At 38.1% G+C, this 18,174-nt stretch overlaps 1 protein-coding gene across 3 annotated transcripts in view; it reads left to right on the top strand.

Annotated features, from left to right (window-relative positions):
• Positions 1–18,174, top strand: part of KLHL7 (kelch like family member 7) — a 65,561-nt gene that overhangs the window by 20,095 nt on the left and 27,292 nt on the right. For all 3 annotated transcript variants that reach the window (XM_053609537.1, XM_053609539.1, XM_053609540.1), the window contains exons 2-7: positions 1,968–2,070; positions 2,942–3,035; positions 3,296–3,420; positions 7,606–7,781; positions 10,047–10,221; positions 15,949–16,091. In XM_053609537.1, coding sequence (XP_053465512.1) covers positions 1,968–2,070; positions 2,942–3,035; positions 3,296–3,420; positions 7,606–7,781; positions 10,047–10,221; positions 15,949–16,091 — 816 coding nt within the window. The remainder of the gene's footprint in view (positions 1–1,967; positions 2,071–2,941; positions 3,036–3,295; positions 3,421–7,605; positions 7,782–10,046; positions 10,222–15,948; positions 16,092–18,174) is intronic.

Below are 18,174 nucleotides of genomic sequence, written 5' to 3'. Positions count from 1 at the left end.
CTTCACTGCTGTTTCTGAACAATTGAAAAGTAGACACAAGAGACAGACCGAAGGATATGACTTTGACCTGAGCATAAAATTGAGCTTCCTATTTCTTCTGCACTGCATTAAACTTACCTACCCGGTCTGAGGCAGAACAGCTGATTAACAGGAACAGTCCTCCCCCGCCCCCAGTGAGCTTTGTTCCACTTTGGGGACAGATGGTGGGAAGAAGAATGAGTCAGGAGGCCTGGCTGTGTATGCGGTCGGTGACTTCTACCACACTTCTGTCCCTCCTCCACACATGGCTGAAGCTTCCTTCCTTAGAGGAAGAGGGAGTTACATTGTAAGTGAAGAATTTAATGTTATTCCTGAGTGGTTCAGTTGTCTTTATAACATTTTCTTCAAATAGCTGATCTCTCACCACATTACTTTAAATTAGTAGACTTTGGAGCAGTTTTAGGTTTATGGAAAAATTAAGTAGCAAGTACAGAGAAACGCTTCCATTTATTCCCTCACTTTCTTCCCCACACAGTTTTCCCTGATTTTAATATCCTGCATTAGTGTGGTATTTTTGTTACCATTGATGAGTCAGTATTTTACATTATTGTTAAAGTCCATAGTTTACATTAGCATTTCCCCTTTGTGTTGTACATGTTATGGGTTTTAACAGATGAGTAATGACATGCATCCGCCGTTTTCACCACATTTTTGAGATGTATCTTTATCATATATCAGGTTCCCACTCAGTGAAGAGCCCTCACATTTCTTATGTTTATTTCTCCATATTTAATTATTCTGTTGTGGCTGTGACTTGAGATTTTTTTCTCATTTCTGTTCCTTTGTGGCTTATTACTTACATATAGGATAGCTAATCGCTTCTTCATGTTGATCTTATTTGTGTCTGGCTGTCTTACTGACTTTTCATGTTCTATAATTGTTGAGTTGATCTATTATTTTCTTACTGATTTGCTTGCTCCTGCTGAGGCTGATCTCGGACTCAAGTACCACCCAACTGAGAGTGCTAAGATTCCAGGTGTGAGCCACCTAGCCCAGCCAGTTCCAGTAAATCTTAAATTTTTTTCTTTAATATTCCATTTTCTCCACATTTTTTTTTTTTTTGAGACAGAGTTTCACTTCGTAGCCCTTGGTAGAGTGCTGTGGTGTCATAGCTCACAGCAACCATTGCTTGGGCTCAAGCAATTCTCTTGTCTCAGCCTCACAAGTAACTGGGACTACAGGTGCCCACTACAACGCCCGGCTATTTTTAGAGACGAGGTCTCTCTCTGGCTCAGGCTGGTCTCAAGCTGCTGAGTTTCCTCACATTTTTATGAAATATTTACTCTAGAGCTGTTTTCTGTCAACTGCCTAAAGTGACTGTTTTGGCCTTTATCAGAAATCATAGTTTGAAACCGGCTGCTACCTAGTTTCTGTTGGAGGTGCATTTGAGATATGTGTTGGGTAAGAAAAGGTTGTTGAAGGAACCTATGTCAGTTCATACACTCTGTCTGAGTTATTTCTGTTTGAAATTACATCTGTGAAAGCTAATTTCTTGGGAAATGCAGTTGCATGCACTGAATTTTATCAAGTATAGATAACTGGGGGAAAAAATCCCAGAAAAACTAATTGCTGTGTTTGAAAATTATCAGGATGCTTGCTATTATGTAATTTAATTTGTCCCAGAAAAAGCTTACCGTGAGAAATAACTTGGAATTTGTAGGAGAAAAAGATTTTTGTTTTCCCCGAGGAATTTTTCTCTTGACTGTTGGGAAGCTTGGTGCCAATTTTTTTAACTACATGGCAGCAACTTTGTAAGTTTTTCCTAAATATGTCTTATAAAGAAATTCTCTGCTGGAAAAAGTCTGGATTTAAATTGAAAAAAAGTGCTAAAGCATTTGGAAGCACCAAATGTTTTATGTATATACACATAGATGTGAAAGCTAGGCCTAGTGAGCCCTTTTCATTTTATATATTTTTCTTTTGATTAGAAAACACTGTGTGATGTGGTCCTCATGGTCCAGGAAAGAAAGATACCTGCTCACCGTGTTGTCCTTGCTGCAGCCAGTCACTTTTTTAACTTAATGTTCACAAGTAAGTATCTTAAGGTAAAGAGTGTCATTACTTTTTCTATAAAAATGAGGTGGAGTCTAAGTGTAAATATGGCATTTTTCTTAGTCTTTTAAGCACTTTCATTCATAGGACAATGAAGAGATTGAAAGAAAAGTGGTCAGGCGATGATTGAGCAAAGGAAAAATACCCTTTCCTGAGATCTAAGGGCTGATGCCTTTGATGGAGATGCAGCTTCTATCTTAGTGCCCAGGGTTTTCTTTTTAACCTCAAGTGGGAAGACAAAGGAGCAGATAAATCTTATGACATTTTATCCAGTAAGTTAAAACTGAAAAAAAGAGAGACATAGCTATTGTACATGAAAGCACCCTAGATTTAGAGTTGAGAACTGGGTCCAAGCTCTGCTTCCTGTACTTGGTACTGTTTTATGAGCTTGATCAAGTTCTGTAGTGTATCTGCCCCTTTCTCTTTGGCGCTCCAGCTACCTACCAGGATTTTTAGGAGGAATAAGCGCTTTGCGTGCGCACACACACACGTATATAATTGTTATTGCTTTCATAGATTTGTTTTAACTACACCAGGGATGATTTGCTTGTAATGATTTTAAAGTGCTACTAAATTGTTCTAGGAATTAGGGGGAAATTAAGTTTAGCTTTATGTCTGTTTATTTGGGCTTATTTAAAAAAAAAAGTACACTATTTTCTTAGATTAGGGTGGAACTCCAGTGTGGAAAACTAATTTGCATTTATTATAATAATGTTGGGTTTGCTAGGCTACTTTCTTCCTGAGAGACCTGTCCTTACTCTTCTCCATATTTAACATGGCCTGGCATGGTCTGGTTCCTCAGATAAACCTGTAGTAGTGATGCCATTTGTGTTTCTTCTCTTCATTTTAGCTAACATGCTTGAGTCAAAATCCTTTGAAGTAGAACTCAAAGACGCTGAACCTGACATTATTGAACAACTTGTGGAATTTGCTTATACTGCTAGGTGAGTTAGAAAGAATCATTTTTTTAAAGGAGTAATGTTGGGATCTGCCATGGCAGAGCATCGTTGTAACCAATTGGTGTGCTCTGTAACTCTTCAGAAGGAAAAACTGCAAGCTTGAAAGAGTGTAGGGATCCCATGCCATACTAATTCAAGGATTGAAAGTTTAATGTTCTGTTTAATTTCAGGGGCTAGTAGGATACTTTCTATAGTAACATTCAAAAATTAAAAATAATGAGAAATTAATATTCACTTATTTGCAGAATTTCTGTGAATAGCAACAATGTTCAGTCTTTGTTAGATGCAGCAAACCAGTATCAGATTGAACCTGTGAAGAAAATGTGTGTTGATTTTTTGAAAGAACAAGTTGATGCTTCAAATTGTCTAGGTAAGAAATATCAGCTTTCTGTTTTTTAAGAAAAATCCTCAATGTGTATTTTGACAAAGAAAAAAAGTGTGGTTATAAGTTTCATCATTTAACCGTAAAGCCATTGTCCTCTGGGACAGTTTCTAGTAATGAAATTTAAGAGGAGCTTAGAGAGGTACATATTAACCTAGGCAGCAATAAGTAATTAAGTATCATATCAAAATTTTCTAAAATTATAAAATGATGATATATATGATGAATTTTCATGTCTAGGACAAGGAATAAGGATTGCATATAGTGGTTGTATGGTATATGGTATCATGAATGTTTGCTTTTATTAGGCACTTACAATAGCTTAGGTCTGTCAGAGGGGAAGAAACTGAAACTTGCCTGTGATCACGTAGTTATTATATGAAGGCTCTGGGACTGGAATTCAGGTAATCTAATTCGTACCTATTGCACCATGCTGCCTCTTGACATTGTCAAATATGTTGCTTTATATTGGAAAGCATAAAAATTCTAGATTACAAAGTAGGATACTGAGAGACTGCTATAGCTCTCCATTCGAAGCTATTAATAAAGTATTTTGTAGTTTATAATAGGAGAAGCAGAGAGACAGTTGATCAGAGTTTTCCAAAGTGTAACATGCTTTTCTCCGTGGGATGAATTTTAGTGGCACGTGAATAAACATCCAGATCTTTGTGTAATTGTCCACTCGTACCTGCAGTGGATGCCTGAAACCTCAGATAGTACCAAACCCTATTCATACTATGTATGAGAAGTCTATGATAAAGTTTTAATTTATAAATTAGGTACCATAAGAGATTAACAGCAACAATAACAAAATAGAACTGTAATAATGTGCCAGCATCACTATTCTGGCACTTTGGGGCCGTGATTAAGTAAAATGAGCGTTACTTGAACACAAGCATGCAATAACAGGACAGTACATCTGATAACCAAAATGGCTGGTAAGCCAAACAGGCAGGGGGGATGTCCAGTGTAGATACACTGGACAAAGGGATGATTCATGTTCTGGGCCAAACGGACCAGGATGATACAGGATTTCATCCATGCTACTCAGAACAGCATATAAGTTCAGACTTAAAAGTTAACATTCTGGACTTTTCCAGTTAATGTTTTCAGACCACAGAAAGTGAAATCATGGATAAAGAGGGGACAACTTTAATAATGTTTTCCTACCTTCTCTGTTAATTACTTTAAATTTTTAAAAGATGATGGTTTAAGTATGTTTGTTTCCATTCCTCCTTAGCGTTCTAAATGTACTACTGGGGTAGGACATTCAAGTACAAAGGAAAAAAATGGTTTTAAAATGTGTTAGGGTACAAAGCATACTGTGGAAATTAAAGTGAGTTTGTGCTAAGCACACATAAGGATTTGGGCTTCTGGGAAGACCATTTAGCAGTTTTGCCTCTGGATACCTTTTGTCATTGTCTACAAAGCTGGGGGGAAGGGCATCCCTCAGCCTAGTGAGGAGGCTGAGTCTCTGGCTAAGCACGGAGCAAAGACAGTACCCGCTGAGGCAAGTGTGAGAGCTGAGTAACTAAGGGAACTGCTTCCACCTTCTTTATGTTTAGCCGTTAGCATGGCTCTCACTGCTAGCTGATTGGAGAACTCCTGTCAGCATGTCCATAAGTGCTAAAGGAACTCATGGCAGCTGATGGAATTGGGCAAAGAGCATATAAAGTTACAGGAAACTCAGTAGTTTGAGAACTGGAAAATCAAGCTAAACAGCCAAAATGAATGACTTATGTAAGGCAAATTCAATGTAAGAAACGAAGAGAACTTAAAAGTAGAAAAGATTTATTTGAAGGGAAACAAACCGATGATTTTCAGGTTTTGACATTCAGTGGAATTGAAAAAATGAATATATGCTCCTAAAAATCAAGCTAAAGAAGTCAAAGAAAATCAAGCTGCCTCATAATATAAAATGAAAATGATGCAAAGAAAAAGAAGCCATGAGTGAGAAGATCCAAGAGGTGGGAGGAACATACAGAACACTGAGGGGAAGTAGAAGCTCCAGAAGGAACAGATGGAGGAAAAACAAAAACCAAATAATAACAGACTCCTCTGGGCTTAAAAAACTTTAACTTTCAGACTAAGTTACACTGAATACCGATCTCAGGTATTACTCCCTTAGGTATGTTCTTTTTCACCCCCAAAGATGAAGTGAGAACTTAGATTTGGGGTGATGAAAGTGTCCTGAAACTAGATAGTGGTGATGGTATAACAGTGTCAGGGTAGTAAATATATGTTACATATATTTTACCACATTAAAAAATCAGTACAAAGAAAGAACTGCTTCAGAGAGAAGCAGTATGGTGGATTACAAAATATGACCATAAAGTCTTTTCATCCATGTAAGTATACCCTCCTGCAAGATGACTTTGTAGCTCCTCCCATCAAGAGGTATTTTCCTGTCTTGTAATCTGGCACGGCCATATGTCTTGCTTTAGCCTGTGGGGCGTTATCAAATGTGATGTGAATGGAAAATTGCTTGTACTTTAGGACTTGCCCTCCATTGCTGCTGGGAACTCTTTTACTAGCACAAAAAGAATACTAGAGATCATTTGGGGCAGAGATGAGCTGTCTCAGCTGGGGTCTCCTAGACCAACTTGGCCTACGTGTTAACCTGTGTGAATGAACCCAGTCTAGACCAGCCCCAGCCCAACAACCAGCTAACTCAGATCAGAAGAATTACGAGTTGACCCATGGAATTATGAGAAATAATATATTTTTATTATTATGAAGCACTAAGTTGGGGGGGATCTTACCTAGCAGCAACAGATAACTGATTATAAGAGGTTACTTAGAAGGCCATTCATGGCCCTATGGCATTAATCTTTTGTATCTGCAATCTGAAGTTAGAAGATTTGCAAGTTATAAGGGAGAAAAAAAGAACTATTTCAAGACATCATAGCAACTTAACTTTTTTCCACATTAAATTGTGCATTTTGTTAGTTTGTTTTTAATAGCCCTTGAAAAATATAAAATCATTTTTAGCTGCTGACCCTACAAAACAGATGTGAACTGCATTTGGCCCATGAACATTGCTTTGCAAACTCCTGATACAGAACATAAGTAACCAATTGGGGAAACCCCCTCTAGTTTTTGTTTTGAGACAGAGTCTCAAGCTGTCAGAGTGCTGTGGCGTCACAACTCACAGCAACCTCAAACTCTTGGGCTTAAGCGATTCTCTTGCCTCAGCCTCCTGAGTAGCTGGGACTACAGGCACCCATCACAACGCCCAGATGTTTTTGTTGCAGTTGCCACTGCTGTTTTAGCTGGCCGGGAATGGGTTCGAACCCACCACCCTTGGTATATGGAGCCAGCACCCTACCCACTGAGCCACAGGTGCCACCTGGGAAACTCTCTAAAACAAAAAATAAAATAGCCAAGAGAGACTTGGATGAGAAATGTGTAGAGTTTGTGCGAAGAAAATTGTGTATTTACATTGAATATCATAAAAAATCTGAATAAACACCATGAATAAATGTATATCTGAATAAATTTGATATATGTCATGTTCTTTTTTCTTTTTTTTTTTTTTTTTTTTGAGACAGAGCCTCAAGCTGTTGCCCTGGGTAGAGTGCTGTGGCATCACAGCTCACAGCAGCCTCAAACTCCTGGGCTCAAGCGAGTCTCCCGCCTCCACCTCCCAAGTAGCTGGGACTACAGGCGCCCGCCACAACGCCTGGCTATTTTTTTGGTTGCAGCCATCATTGTTTGGCAGGCCCAGGCTGGATTCGAACCTGCCAGCTCAGGTGTACGTGGCTGATATCTGCTTGAGCCACAGGCGCCGAGCCATATGTCATGTTCTTAAATGGAGCTCCTCCATGTTACAGAAGTCAGCTGTCCTCAAAATGATCCAAAAATTGAGTGCAATTCTAACTAAAATCACAGCAGAATTTTTTATGTGATGCACTTATTTATAAAAATTATTTGCAAGAGAAAATATTTAACAGTAACTAAGAAAAGTTTGAAAAAACATTGAAGGAGCCTTCTATAAAATGCAGCCATTTGTAAGACAAGATAGTATTGGCACAAGAATAGGCAAATCAGTGGAACAGAGAAAGGATGTACATTTTTGAAATTCAGTATAATTTTCCTGAAGTCATGCTTTTTCTTCATCATATAGTTGGTTTTCCTCAAAATGATTTTCTATTATTTTCTTTCTGTATTCAGGTATAAGTGTGCTAGCAGAGTGTCTGGACTGTCCTGAGTTGAAAGCAACTGCGGATGATTTTATTCATCAGCATTTCACTGAAGTTTACAAAACTGATGAATTTCTACAACTTGATGTCAAGCGAGTGACACATCTTCTCAACCAGGACACTCTGACTGTGAGAGCAGAGGATCAGGTGACTGAATTACCGCCTCATATTTTTCTTAGTAAAAATGTCCTTATTGATTTCTTATACCTCATGTTTGGATACATGATAAGGGAAAGAGTCATATTTGGAGAGAATTTGTTCTTTACACTAAACACAGTATTCCCAAGTCTGTTTCATAGGAAAAGTTGAGTCCTGGGTGCCTATAAGAGCTGGTTCTTTGAGGCAAAGACCACTTGATACAGGCAAAAACTTTTGGGTACCATGGTAGGCAGAACAATGCTTACCCCCAAGATGCCCACGTCCTAATCCCCCAAAACTGTGAATGTTACCTTTACATGGCAAACAGGACTCTGCAGATATGCTTAAGGATCTGGAGATGGGATTATGAGGTGGGTCCAGTTTATGTAATCCTAAATGTCCTTAAATGAGGAAGAAAGTTGCAAAAGGAGGCAAGGTCACAGTGATCCAATGTTAGACCTGACCGACCATTGCTGGCATTGAAAGAAGGAGACCACAAACCAAGCAATGCAGATAGCTGTTAGATGCTGGAAAAGGCAAGGAAATGGTTTCGGCTATGGTGCCCCCAAGCAGACATCTTGATTTTAGTTCATTGTGACCAGTTTTGGACTCTGTCGGGTGTGGGCTGGGTGGCAGGCGTTTGAGAGCTGGGTAGGGGATACTTTGATATACAGACTCACTCTATCTCTATCCTCAGCACCACATCCTTCTCTGTATTTGAAGCCATTCAATTTGTGGTAATTTATTATAGCAGTATTAGGAAACTAATATAGGCATTATAAGATCATATACTTTGAGTTACTTCTGTTATAAAGATAAAAAATTTGAACTAAGCCACATTCTTTTTCCCTGCTTTCTTTGTGGCCCAAAAGAGTATCAGTTTGCAAATTGACAGATTAGAACTGGAGGACCTAGTGAGACCAAAAAAAAATCAATTCTGTCATCAAAATTAACTCATATGCTGTATGGAAAAGGAAGTAGTAGTAACTTTAGCCTGGAAGAGCCTGACAAACACTTACCTACAGGTGGTCATGGTCAGTGATGAGTCGTGTGCGGTCATGCACACTTGGTACAGTGACACTGGCACCTCACATCTATGATTGTCCTCCCAAAAAACCGTAACCCCAGTTTAATGAATGAGATATCAAACAAATACAAATTGAGGGACATTTGACAAACTGTCTGATCAGGTATCCTTTATGGGATCATAGAAAAATAGCATTAGATAAAAACTAAAGAGCCCTCCACCCACCCACCCTCACCCCTACCCCCACCCCCCCGCACTGACCCCCAATAAAGAATATAGACTTTAAAAAAAAAAAAAAAGAATATAGACTTTAGTTGATGTATCAGTATTGCGTCATTAGTTTGTGACAAATGTATCAGACTAAAGTAACCCCTTAACAGGATGCCATGTATGTGAGACTCTGCACTGTGTTTGCAACTTTTCCATAAAACTTCAACTATTGTAAAATTAAAAGTCTATTTTAAAACACCCATTCCCACAAAGATTAACTTGTAGGGAGATGAGAACTTGGGCCTTATTAACACCACCCCCAAAATAGCTCATTTAGCTCAAACGTGTCAGTGTGGTAGATATGTGTGTATTTGAAATAATACATTTGTTTTCAGTGTATTTAAACTAATGATTTGTAAATTAAATGTTAATGAACTTGGATTTGTTTGGCACAGTTAAGTGAATGCTACAGTATTATATTTTGGAGAATAGTTCTTACAAATATCCTGTAATTTATTTTCAAAGTATAGAATTTTTGTTCTTAAAGTTTCTAGAAAGCAGGTAAGTGTGTCATTCGTAATGCAGGAATAAAAGACTGAAATAAAATCATAGGTGACCTTCATATCTCCTGGAATGGAAAGCCTTTTTAGAGATTAACCTCTCCTCCTACATATGTTCATATATGTGTAGGAAACTTGTGTTGACCAATAGATTCTTTTGGTACAATGTATATCTTATTCTGAAAAGGAAACTGTTATTTTGTTTTAAAAAGTTATAAATTCAGCATTTGCCCTGTCATTTAAATTATGTAGTAGTAGTTCTAAAAAAAACATTACCTACAAAACTCACTAGAGCAGTCTGTAAACTGTTCTAAAGTATAGGCAAATGTTCAGACAAAAGCAAATATCTGAATAAAATATTTGGAATAAGTGTTTGTTTCCTTACGAGGTTCTCTCCCTTCAGTGTGAGAGTAAACATGGGTAATTGGAAATGTTTCCTCCATCTAAGAATTCTACTATGCTGTTTTTCCCCCTTAGGTTTATGATGCTGCAGTCAGGTGGCTGAAATATGATGAACCTAATCGCCAGCCATTTATGGTTGATATCCTTGCTAAAGTCAGGTTTCCTCTTATATCAAAGAATTTCTTAAGTAAAACGGTACAAGCTGAACCACTTATTCAAGACAATCCTGAATGCCTTAAGATGGTGATAAGTAAGTTGCCTTAAAACCATTTATAACCTGATTGTGTAGGCAGTTTGTTTTGGGCTTAAAATCCTATTTAGCATTGATCAGATTTAGTAGTCAGAAACATTCAAGAATCTACTCTTATAGATAATTAATCCCTTGAGTTTCTCAACTGCATACCTGGAGGGGACTTGGCCTCAGCCTTTATTTTATAGGTTTATATTAGTATGTGAGGGGAGGTAAAAATTTTTTGTGCTTTTTCTATTTCTGTGTAAAATAGCTTTCATGGGCGGTGCCTGTAGCTCAAAGGAGTATGGCACCGGCCCTATATACTGGAAGTAGCGGGTTCAAATCCGCCCCTGCAAAAATAAATAAATAAATAAAAAGAAAATAGCCTTCATGTATTTCTTTTCTAGTGTTTCCTTTTTTATTTTACTTAGCCAAGTAGTGTAATATGACATTTTTTTTCTTAAATAGCTTTCTTTTTTTTTTTCTTTCTTCTTTTTTTTGTGAAAAACTGGAGCTAAAAATTGCTACTTCTTTTTCATTTGTTTAGATTTAGTGAAGTTATACTCCTGCAGACTCTTCACAGGCTCTTGAATTCCCATTGATCTTAATCAAACCAAACTCCATATTTATACATATGGGTATGTATAGATGGGGGGGTTGCATTATAGATTTCAATTTATATATGATGAGCCAGAAGGCCTCTCATAAAAGGTAACTAGAACCTACTTGAAACTCTTAAGTTATTTTTGGTACCTCATCTGGATGATTTATTTAAGGTATAGCTGGTTTCAGGCATAAAGTTAAGGAAACAGATAAAAGAGAAATGAGCACTTTCATTCCTATGCCTTCCTTCTCAAGAGTGATAGTAAGTTTGAGAGTCCTAATTATTAAATCACTCATTCCTTGATTTTAGATGTAAAATTTCCTTTAGACTTATCACATAGCTACTAAGTAGTAGTATGTAGTTTTGGGTAAGTTGACCCAATGTTATTCCCAATTTGGAAAAAATATTATGCTATAGCCATCCAATAAAATGCATTGTACTTACTAAAAATATTTTTTCATGAATATCTATTATGGAAATTTTTCATAAGTGGCAAAAGCATTAAACATTGTATAATAATTTTTTTTGTTAAATTAAAAAAAAAAAGATAAGGAGTGTTTGAACCCAATTAAGGGAAAAAGAGAAAAGAAGATGTGAACCAAGGATACGTCCTTATGAATGGCAACATTCAATGGGTGGAGGAAGACAAATAGGAAAGGCAGATTCCTGTGCAGAGCTACTTGAAGCAAAGGCTGGTGTCTTGAAAACCAAGAGAAAGATGTTAAGAAGGTAGAGTAGGGCAGCACCTGTTCCTCAGTTGGCAGAGCACTGGCCACATACACCTAGGGTGGCGGGTTCGAACCCAGCCCAGGCCTGCTAAGCAACAATGACAACTGCAACCAAAAAATAGCCAGGCGGTGTCGTGGGCGCCTATGGTCCCAGCTGCTTGGGAGTCTGAGGCAAGAGAATCACTTAAGTCCAAGAGTTTGAGATTGCTGTGAGTTGTGATGCCAGGGCACTCCACCAAGGGCAACAGCTTGAGACTGTCTCAAAAAAAAAAAAAAAAAAAAAAAAGAAGAGAGGGTGGCACCTGTGGTTCAAAGGAGTAGGGTGCCAGCCCCATAGGCCGGAGGTGGCAGGTTCAAACCTACCCCCGGCCAAAAACTGCAAAAAAAAAAAAAAAGAGGAAGAAGAAGAAAAAGGTAGAGTACCAGTGGCCTTTTGTCTGTCTAAATGCAGAGATGAGAGAAAATCAGCACCAAGAAAATGCTTCTCAATTAGAGCTTTCATCTTTTAGATGTCATGCATGTTAATATCAGGGTTTTGTTATGCTTTCATTCCCAAACTGTGTTATTTTTCTGGCCTTACAGGTTCATTGGGTAGAGAGCTACTCCTGTTTCTTCATACATGGTGTAGCTGAAAAGACTAGCCAATTTGAGGCAGTCTAGTATTTAGTTCTTTTGTGGATTCTAAATTGATTTAGAAATAGGATAGCAAGATTATTCCAGAAATTCAAGTGTGGAGATTTAGCTGCCTCAGCAGGAAACTTTGCTGTTTATTTTTAACTTACTAGATTCATCACATGTTTTTCTTTTTTCTCTCTTTAAAATGAAGATTAGTGATTGTTCTATATAACTCCTTGACTAAGCACAAGCAGCTGAAACACTTCCAAGCTTTGGGGTCTAGGCAAAAGCTAATTGGGGAAAGAAGTCCTTCAGCCTCCCTTCTTTACATCATCAGTTGTCTTCCTACTGTCTGACTTACTGGCTTTTCAGAGTAAAAGAAAAGCAGAAAAGACAAACAAAAAATAGAATAAAACTAAGCTAAAAAAATTTACATCTAAAAGAAAATATGTCACAAAAAAGAAAGCCACCACAAAGGCCAGGCCAACTTCTTACTCAAAATTGATAAAATTTTACTCTGGAAGGAATAACTCCAAAAGTAATAAGCCTAAGAAGTAAGCAGGTCCTCAGGGGAAGGTGCCAAAGTATATACAGCCCTATTCTTGGGGAGGAAAAAAAGCCTGTCAGTGAAGGCATCACAGCTCATGTTTCCTCCAGGGAAGTCATTGCAGTTGGACCAGTTGCCCCAGTGTCCTCCCGGCTCTTCTTTACTGTCTTTGCCTTGCTGGGAGTGTTGTGTAGATAGACTGCACAGTCTACCTTAGGCCTGTGCAGAGCCCTCCTAGGGGAGTGGCTTTTGAACCCAGAGTTTCTGATTCAGAAGGTCAGGGCCAGTGTTCAATAATTTTTATTTCCAAGTGATGCTGATGCTGCTAATCACTGTTCACACTTTAGGCACCACCCATGGGCTAAATACAGCCTTGAGCTAAAAGCAGCTTTTACATTTGCAAAGGATTGTAAAAAAACTAATATTCCATACAAAACATATGCGGCTGCAAAGCCTGAAGTATTTACTCTTTAACCCTTTACAGAAAGTGTTTGTGGACCCCTCTGACCTAGAGCATGCACCAGAGCCTAGGCCTCTGAGGTTTCTGTCTGTTCTAATGCAAAATGCTTTATTCAAATTCAGAAATGTAAGGAAATAAATATTGATAATGACTTTCATCCAGGAATAAACTGTTCTCCAAAGATGTGTCTTCCCTCTCTTTCCCATTTTAAAGGGCTAAGACAGCCTCAAGTACAGAAATATTTTGCATACGTTAAAGATTTTTTGCATTGGGCAGTGCCTGTAGCTCAGTGGGTAGAGCGCCGGCCACATACGCTGAGGCTGGCGGGTTCAAACCTAGCCCGGGGCACTTAAATAAACAACAATGACAACTGCAACAAAAAAATAGCCAGGCTTTGTGGCAGGTACCTATAGTCCCAGCTACTCGGGAGGCTGAGGCAAGAGAATCGCTTAAGCCCAGGAGTTTGAGGTTGCTGTGAGCTGTGACACTACGGCACTCTACCAAGGGTGACATAGTGAGACTCTGTCTTAAAAAAAAAAAAAAAGATTTTTTTGCATTACTTTATCTTTACATCAATACTATATATCATGCATAATTCAAAAAGGTATTATATGGGTACATAGTGAAATGTCAGGCTCTCGGATATCCCTGTTCCCCACCTACTCATTCCCTCACCCAGGAGGTTACTTTTATTACCTTGTATGTCCTTCCAGAGGTAGTGTTGAGACTGTGCCCACACAGTCACTGATGTGTACATGTATAAAATATGTGTACATATGCATAAAATATACATTTTTAATACAAAGAGTGTTACATTCTGTGTACTGTTCTATGGCTTGCTTTTTTCCATTCCACTTAATTTCTTGGAGATCATTCCATGAATACAGACTAAACTTTCTCGTTCTTTGCAACCATATGTAATATTCCATTGTATAGACATACCATAATTTTTTAACCACTTCCCCAGCAGTGAACTTTATAAACTCTTAGAAAAGGAGAATTCCTGGGTTAAAGGGTATGTATGTGTGATTTTTGTGGATTGTACTGTATCACCCTCCAGATCATAGTAACCATCCACATGCTACCAGCAGTGGAAAAGAATGCTGTTTCACCTGCACACCTTTAGCACACCCTGTGCTCCAGATAGTTTCTTGGCCAACCTGAGATGTGAAAAAAGTATGATTTTAATTTGAATTTTTCTAAGGAGAGCAGTTGAGCATCTTTTTATGTGTCTGAGTTGTTTGTAGTTCTTTTTTTATGAACTGTATTCAAATACTTCATCTAATTTTCTCTTAAGTGTCTAGTTTTAATGTCATTAGTAGAATTAATAGAATGTCCTTTTATAATTTTCTTTGCACTATTTATAAATACTTTCCTAGCTAGTCATTGTCTTTTGCTTTTGTCTTTTTGCCACTCACTAATTAAACTTTTATGTGTTTATGTCTGAACATTTTTTCATTGCTCCTTTGTTTTTTGTTACTGCTAGGCTTCCCTATCTGAACCTGATTTTTTCTTTCTTTCTTTCTTTCTTTTTTTTTTTTTTTTTTAGACAGAGTCTCACTATGTCGCCCTGGGTAGAGTGCCGTGGCAGTAACCTCAAACTCCTGGGCTTAAGAGACTCTCCTGCTTCGGCCTCCCAGGTAGCTGGGACTACAGGTGCCGCCACAACACCTAGCTATTTTATTTTTTTGTTGTTCCAGTTGTTTAGCTGCCCAGGCTGGGTTCGAACCCACCACCCTCGCTGTATGTGGCTGGCACCATAACCACCTCTGCTATGGGTGCCGAGCCTGGACCTGATTTTTTAAAGCTATTCTATTTTTATTTTAGTGCATTTATGAAATTTTTTTGCATATTTAAATTTTTATTGATTTGGAATTTGGAGCAAAATATTAAGTGGGGTCACAATGTTTTCTCCATTTCATTGTCTAACATTAGTATACAATCTACCTTTTACACTGATTTTGATTAAGTGGCCCTTGACAAAATTAAGGAATTGCGGATGGAAAATGTTCACAATACTTCTGAATCATTATTGCATTTTAGTCATCTAATACAGTGTTCATCAAAGTTGTATGTACATGTATCTTGAATATGCAGATTCTAATTCAGTAGGCCTAGGGTATGGTCTGGGATTCAGCATTTCTAACAAACTCCCAGATGCTGAAGCTTCTGTTCTTTGAACTACATTGGAAGAGGTAAGGATTTAAGATGCCCTTTAAAATACCATGCCTAGGCCCTACCACCAGAGGTTTTAATTTAATTGGTCTAACTCAGGGGTGGGAAACTTACTGCCTTCTGATTATTCTTTTTTTAAGCACCAAAGGAAGCAAGAAAAGCTTCATGTTTCTCTGCTGCACCCCTTTTTATAGAAGGATTTGTTCTGTAAAATTTGGATTCAGTCCAAAAGCTACACTTAACCTGGAAAGCCACAAGTTGCCATAAGGCTGCAGGTTCCCCACCCCCAGGTGCTTCTAATGTGCAGTTAAGATTGAGAGCCACTGGGTTAGAAATTATTTTTGCAGCTATTGCTTAAGGAGCCAGATAATTGGTACATGGTAAATGGGTGAGGCTGTCTTAGAATAATGGTGATTGCTGAGAATAATAAATTGATTAGGACTCAAGGCCTTACACATTTCTCTTCCCTCTTCCTTCTCACTTTTCTTGAATGCTATAAAAGGATGATAGAAGAAAATTATAGAAATTAATGTTCTGTTATGTCTGGGTATTTCCTTTTCAAAGCATTGCATTTGTGTCTGAAGTTCTTGAAGAGTTGCCATGTATTTTTCTACAGGTGGGATGAGGTACCATCTACTGTCTCCCGAGGATCGAGAGGAACTTGTAGATGGCACAAGGCCTAGAAGAAAGAAGCACGACTACCGCATAGCCCTATTTGGAGGCTCCCAGCCACAGTCTTGCAGATATTTTAACCCAAAGGTAACCACTTTTGTTCTTTTTATTCTTTTTTTTTCAAATCACAGAGCACATAGACACTTACCTACTACCAGTATTAATGACTGATGCCTTTAGAGATGTTAGCTTATGGTGTTCTTTCACATACTTTATGAGATTCATAAGTTATCTTCATTTTACAGATAAGGTAATTGAGGCTTAGTCAGATTTCAAATGTTTCCATAATTGCTTGGCAGTGCTGCATAATAACCACTGTCCAAAAAAAAAAAAAAAGAAAATGAATTCTCCTATCTTACCATTTTTCGTTAGCAACTTCTTGCATTTATAACAATTCCTTGCTTCCACTAAGTACCATTTTCAATGAAAATCTGCTTCTGGGGGATGTGGGGTTTTTTTATTAGTATTTATGTTTTAATATAAAATAACATATAGTCATTCTAGAGAATTTGGAAAACCTAGAAAACCACCCAGAAAAAAAGATAAAATTATCTTTAATCCAACCATCTGGATATCACTAATTTCATTGTGCTTTCCATTACATATTATGCTAACTACACCAGGATGGCTTGAGTCATAGGTCTAGGAATAAAATTTTTAAAAAGTAGCTCATTAATTAAAACCTTTAGAGAATTGACTCATATTTCTGTTCTTTGTTTCTTAGACCTAGGTGTTTTGGCCAGGGAAGAAAAAAAATCATATTTGTCTGGTACTACTTTGTGTTTCTGGGGCAGAGAAAATGCCACAATTTTAAAAGATAGTACCCCAAACGTATAAGGTAGTATCCATAACCAATGCTGAATCTAAGCTTATAATAGTCTCTTTAATCATTTTGTAAACACATTTTTGTTTAATGATAGATACTCGATGAAACCAGAGCAGAGCATGGTTGACATTCAGATGTCTGATAACTTCCTTATGAAATGATAACTTCCTTATAACTTCCATGGAGGCAGCCTATGTAATAATGTTGTAGTGATATAGAAGGCATTTATAAACACATATGGTGTTGTTGTCAAGACAGAAAAGGCCAATCCAACCAAATCCACATTAAGTATCGGTCTCAATGATGGCAAAACATTGCCTCTTCAACAATGGAAGGGTACCCATGTGTTTGCCTGTTATATTAGGTAACTAACTGCCTCCCTCAAAGTATGGTAACAAATCAAGGGCTTAGCATTGGTCAGTATTGCTCACAAACTGGGCAATGGCCAGTAGTGGGTAGCCACACTGGTCTTAGGGAGGGATGTCATTAATTTCTATAACTGTTTATGCATCCTCTATCAGTGCCACTGTGGTCACTCTTAAGCCCATGGAACAAGTGACTATGGAGAGAAGATACAAAGACAGTCTTGTCCACAAGAGACTTTTTTGCATTTGGGGTACTCTGATAAGAATTCATGTGGGACACACATTTCTGGAGGCCCACCTACACATTGTCCTTTTTTTTTTTTATGTAGTTTTGGCCAGGGCCAGGCTTGAACCCATCCCCCGGTATATGGGGCCAAGAGCCCTACTCCTTGAGCCACAGGTGCCACTCCCACATTGTCCTTTCTTAAATTGCCTTGTCAGAAGTTTTCCATTCTTGCTTATTTCAAGTCTATATCCATCTGGGGTAAACCATTAGCCAGCTGCCCAGGAATTAATAAAAAGTGGCCTTAAGCTTACCCTCCTAATAGGTATAATGGCCGATTAAATAAGTCGTAGGTAATAAAATCGTATTACCTATAATTGAAGGTAATAAAATCATATTACCTTCTTTCTGCATTGTCCATCAGTACAATTCCTAAAGGGGCTGTGATGCTTTCGCAGTTCAGTATTGGCTAGTGCTATCAAAGGCAAACCAAGCTAAGGTCTCTTAAATTATTTTGTTAGCTGGATGTAGAGAGCACCTCCCTGAGGCCATAGTCCTAGTTGAGGGAGGGGACAGTGAAGCAGGTGAAGGGCCACAAGGTAAGGGTTGTGATTGGCTTATTTGTTTATTTTGTGCCATTGGAACCTCCATAAGCCCAGTGTTGTATTTACAGAGCACATTATTGGTTGATGGCATGCTTTCTTTGTGGTGAAGAAGGTCTAGTAGAACTACTCAAGATGGGTTAATGATATGGTC

Source organism: Nycticebus coucang, chromosome 11, assembly GCF_027406575.1.
Source record: "Nycticebus coucang isolate mNycCou1 chromosome 11, mNycCou1.pri, whole genome shotgun sequence".
Taxonomy (NCBI): domain Eukaryota; kingdom Metazoa; phylum Chordata; class Mammalia; order Primates; family Lorisidae; genus Nycticebus; species Nycticebus coucang.
The sequence above is the reverse complement of the archived record's forward strand: the minus strand, read 5'-3'. Positions and strand labels throughout refer to the sequence as shown.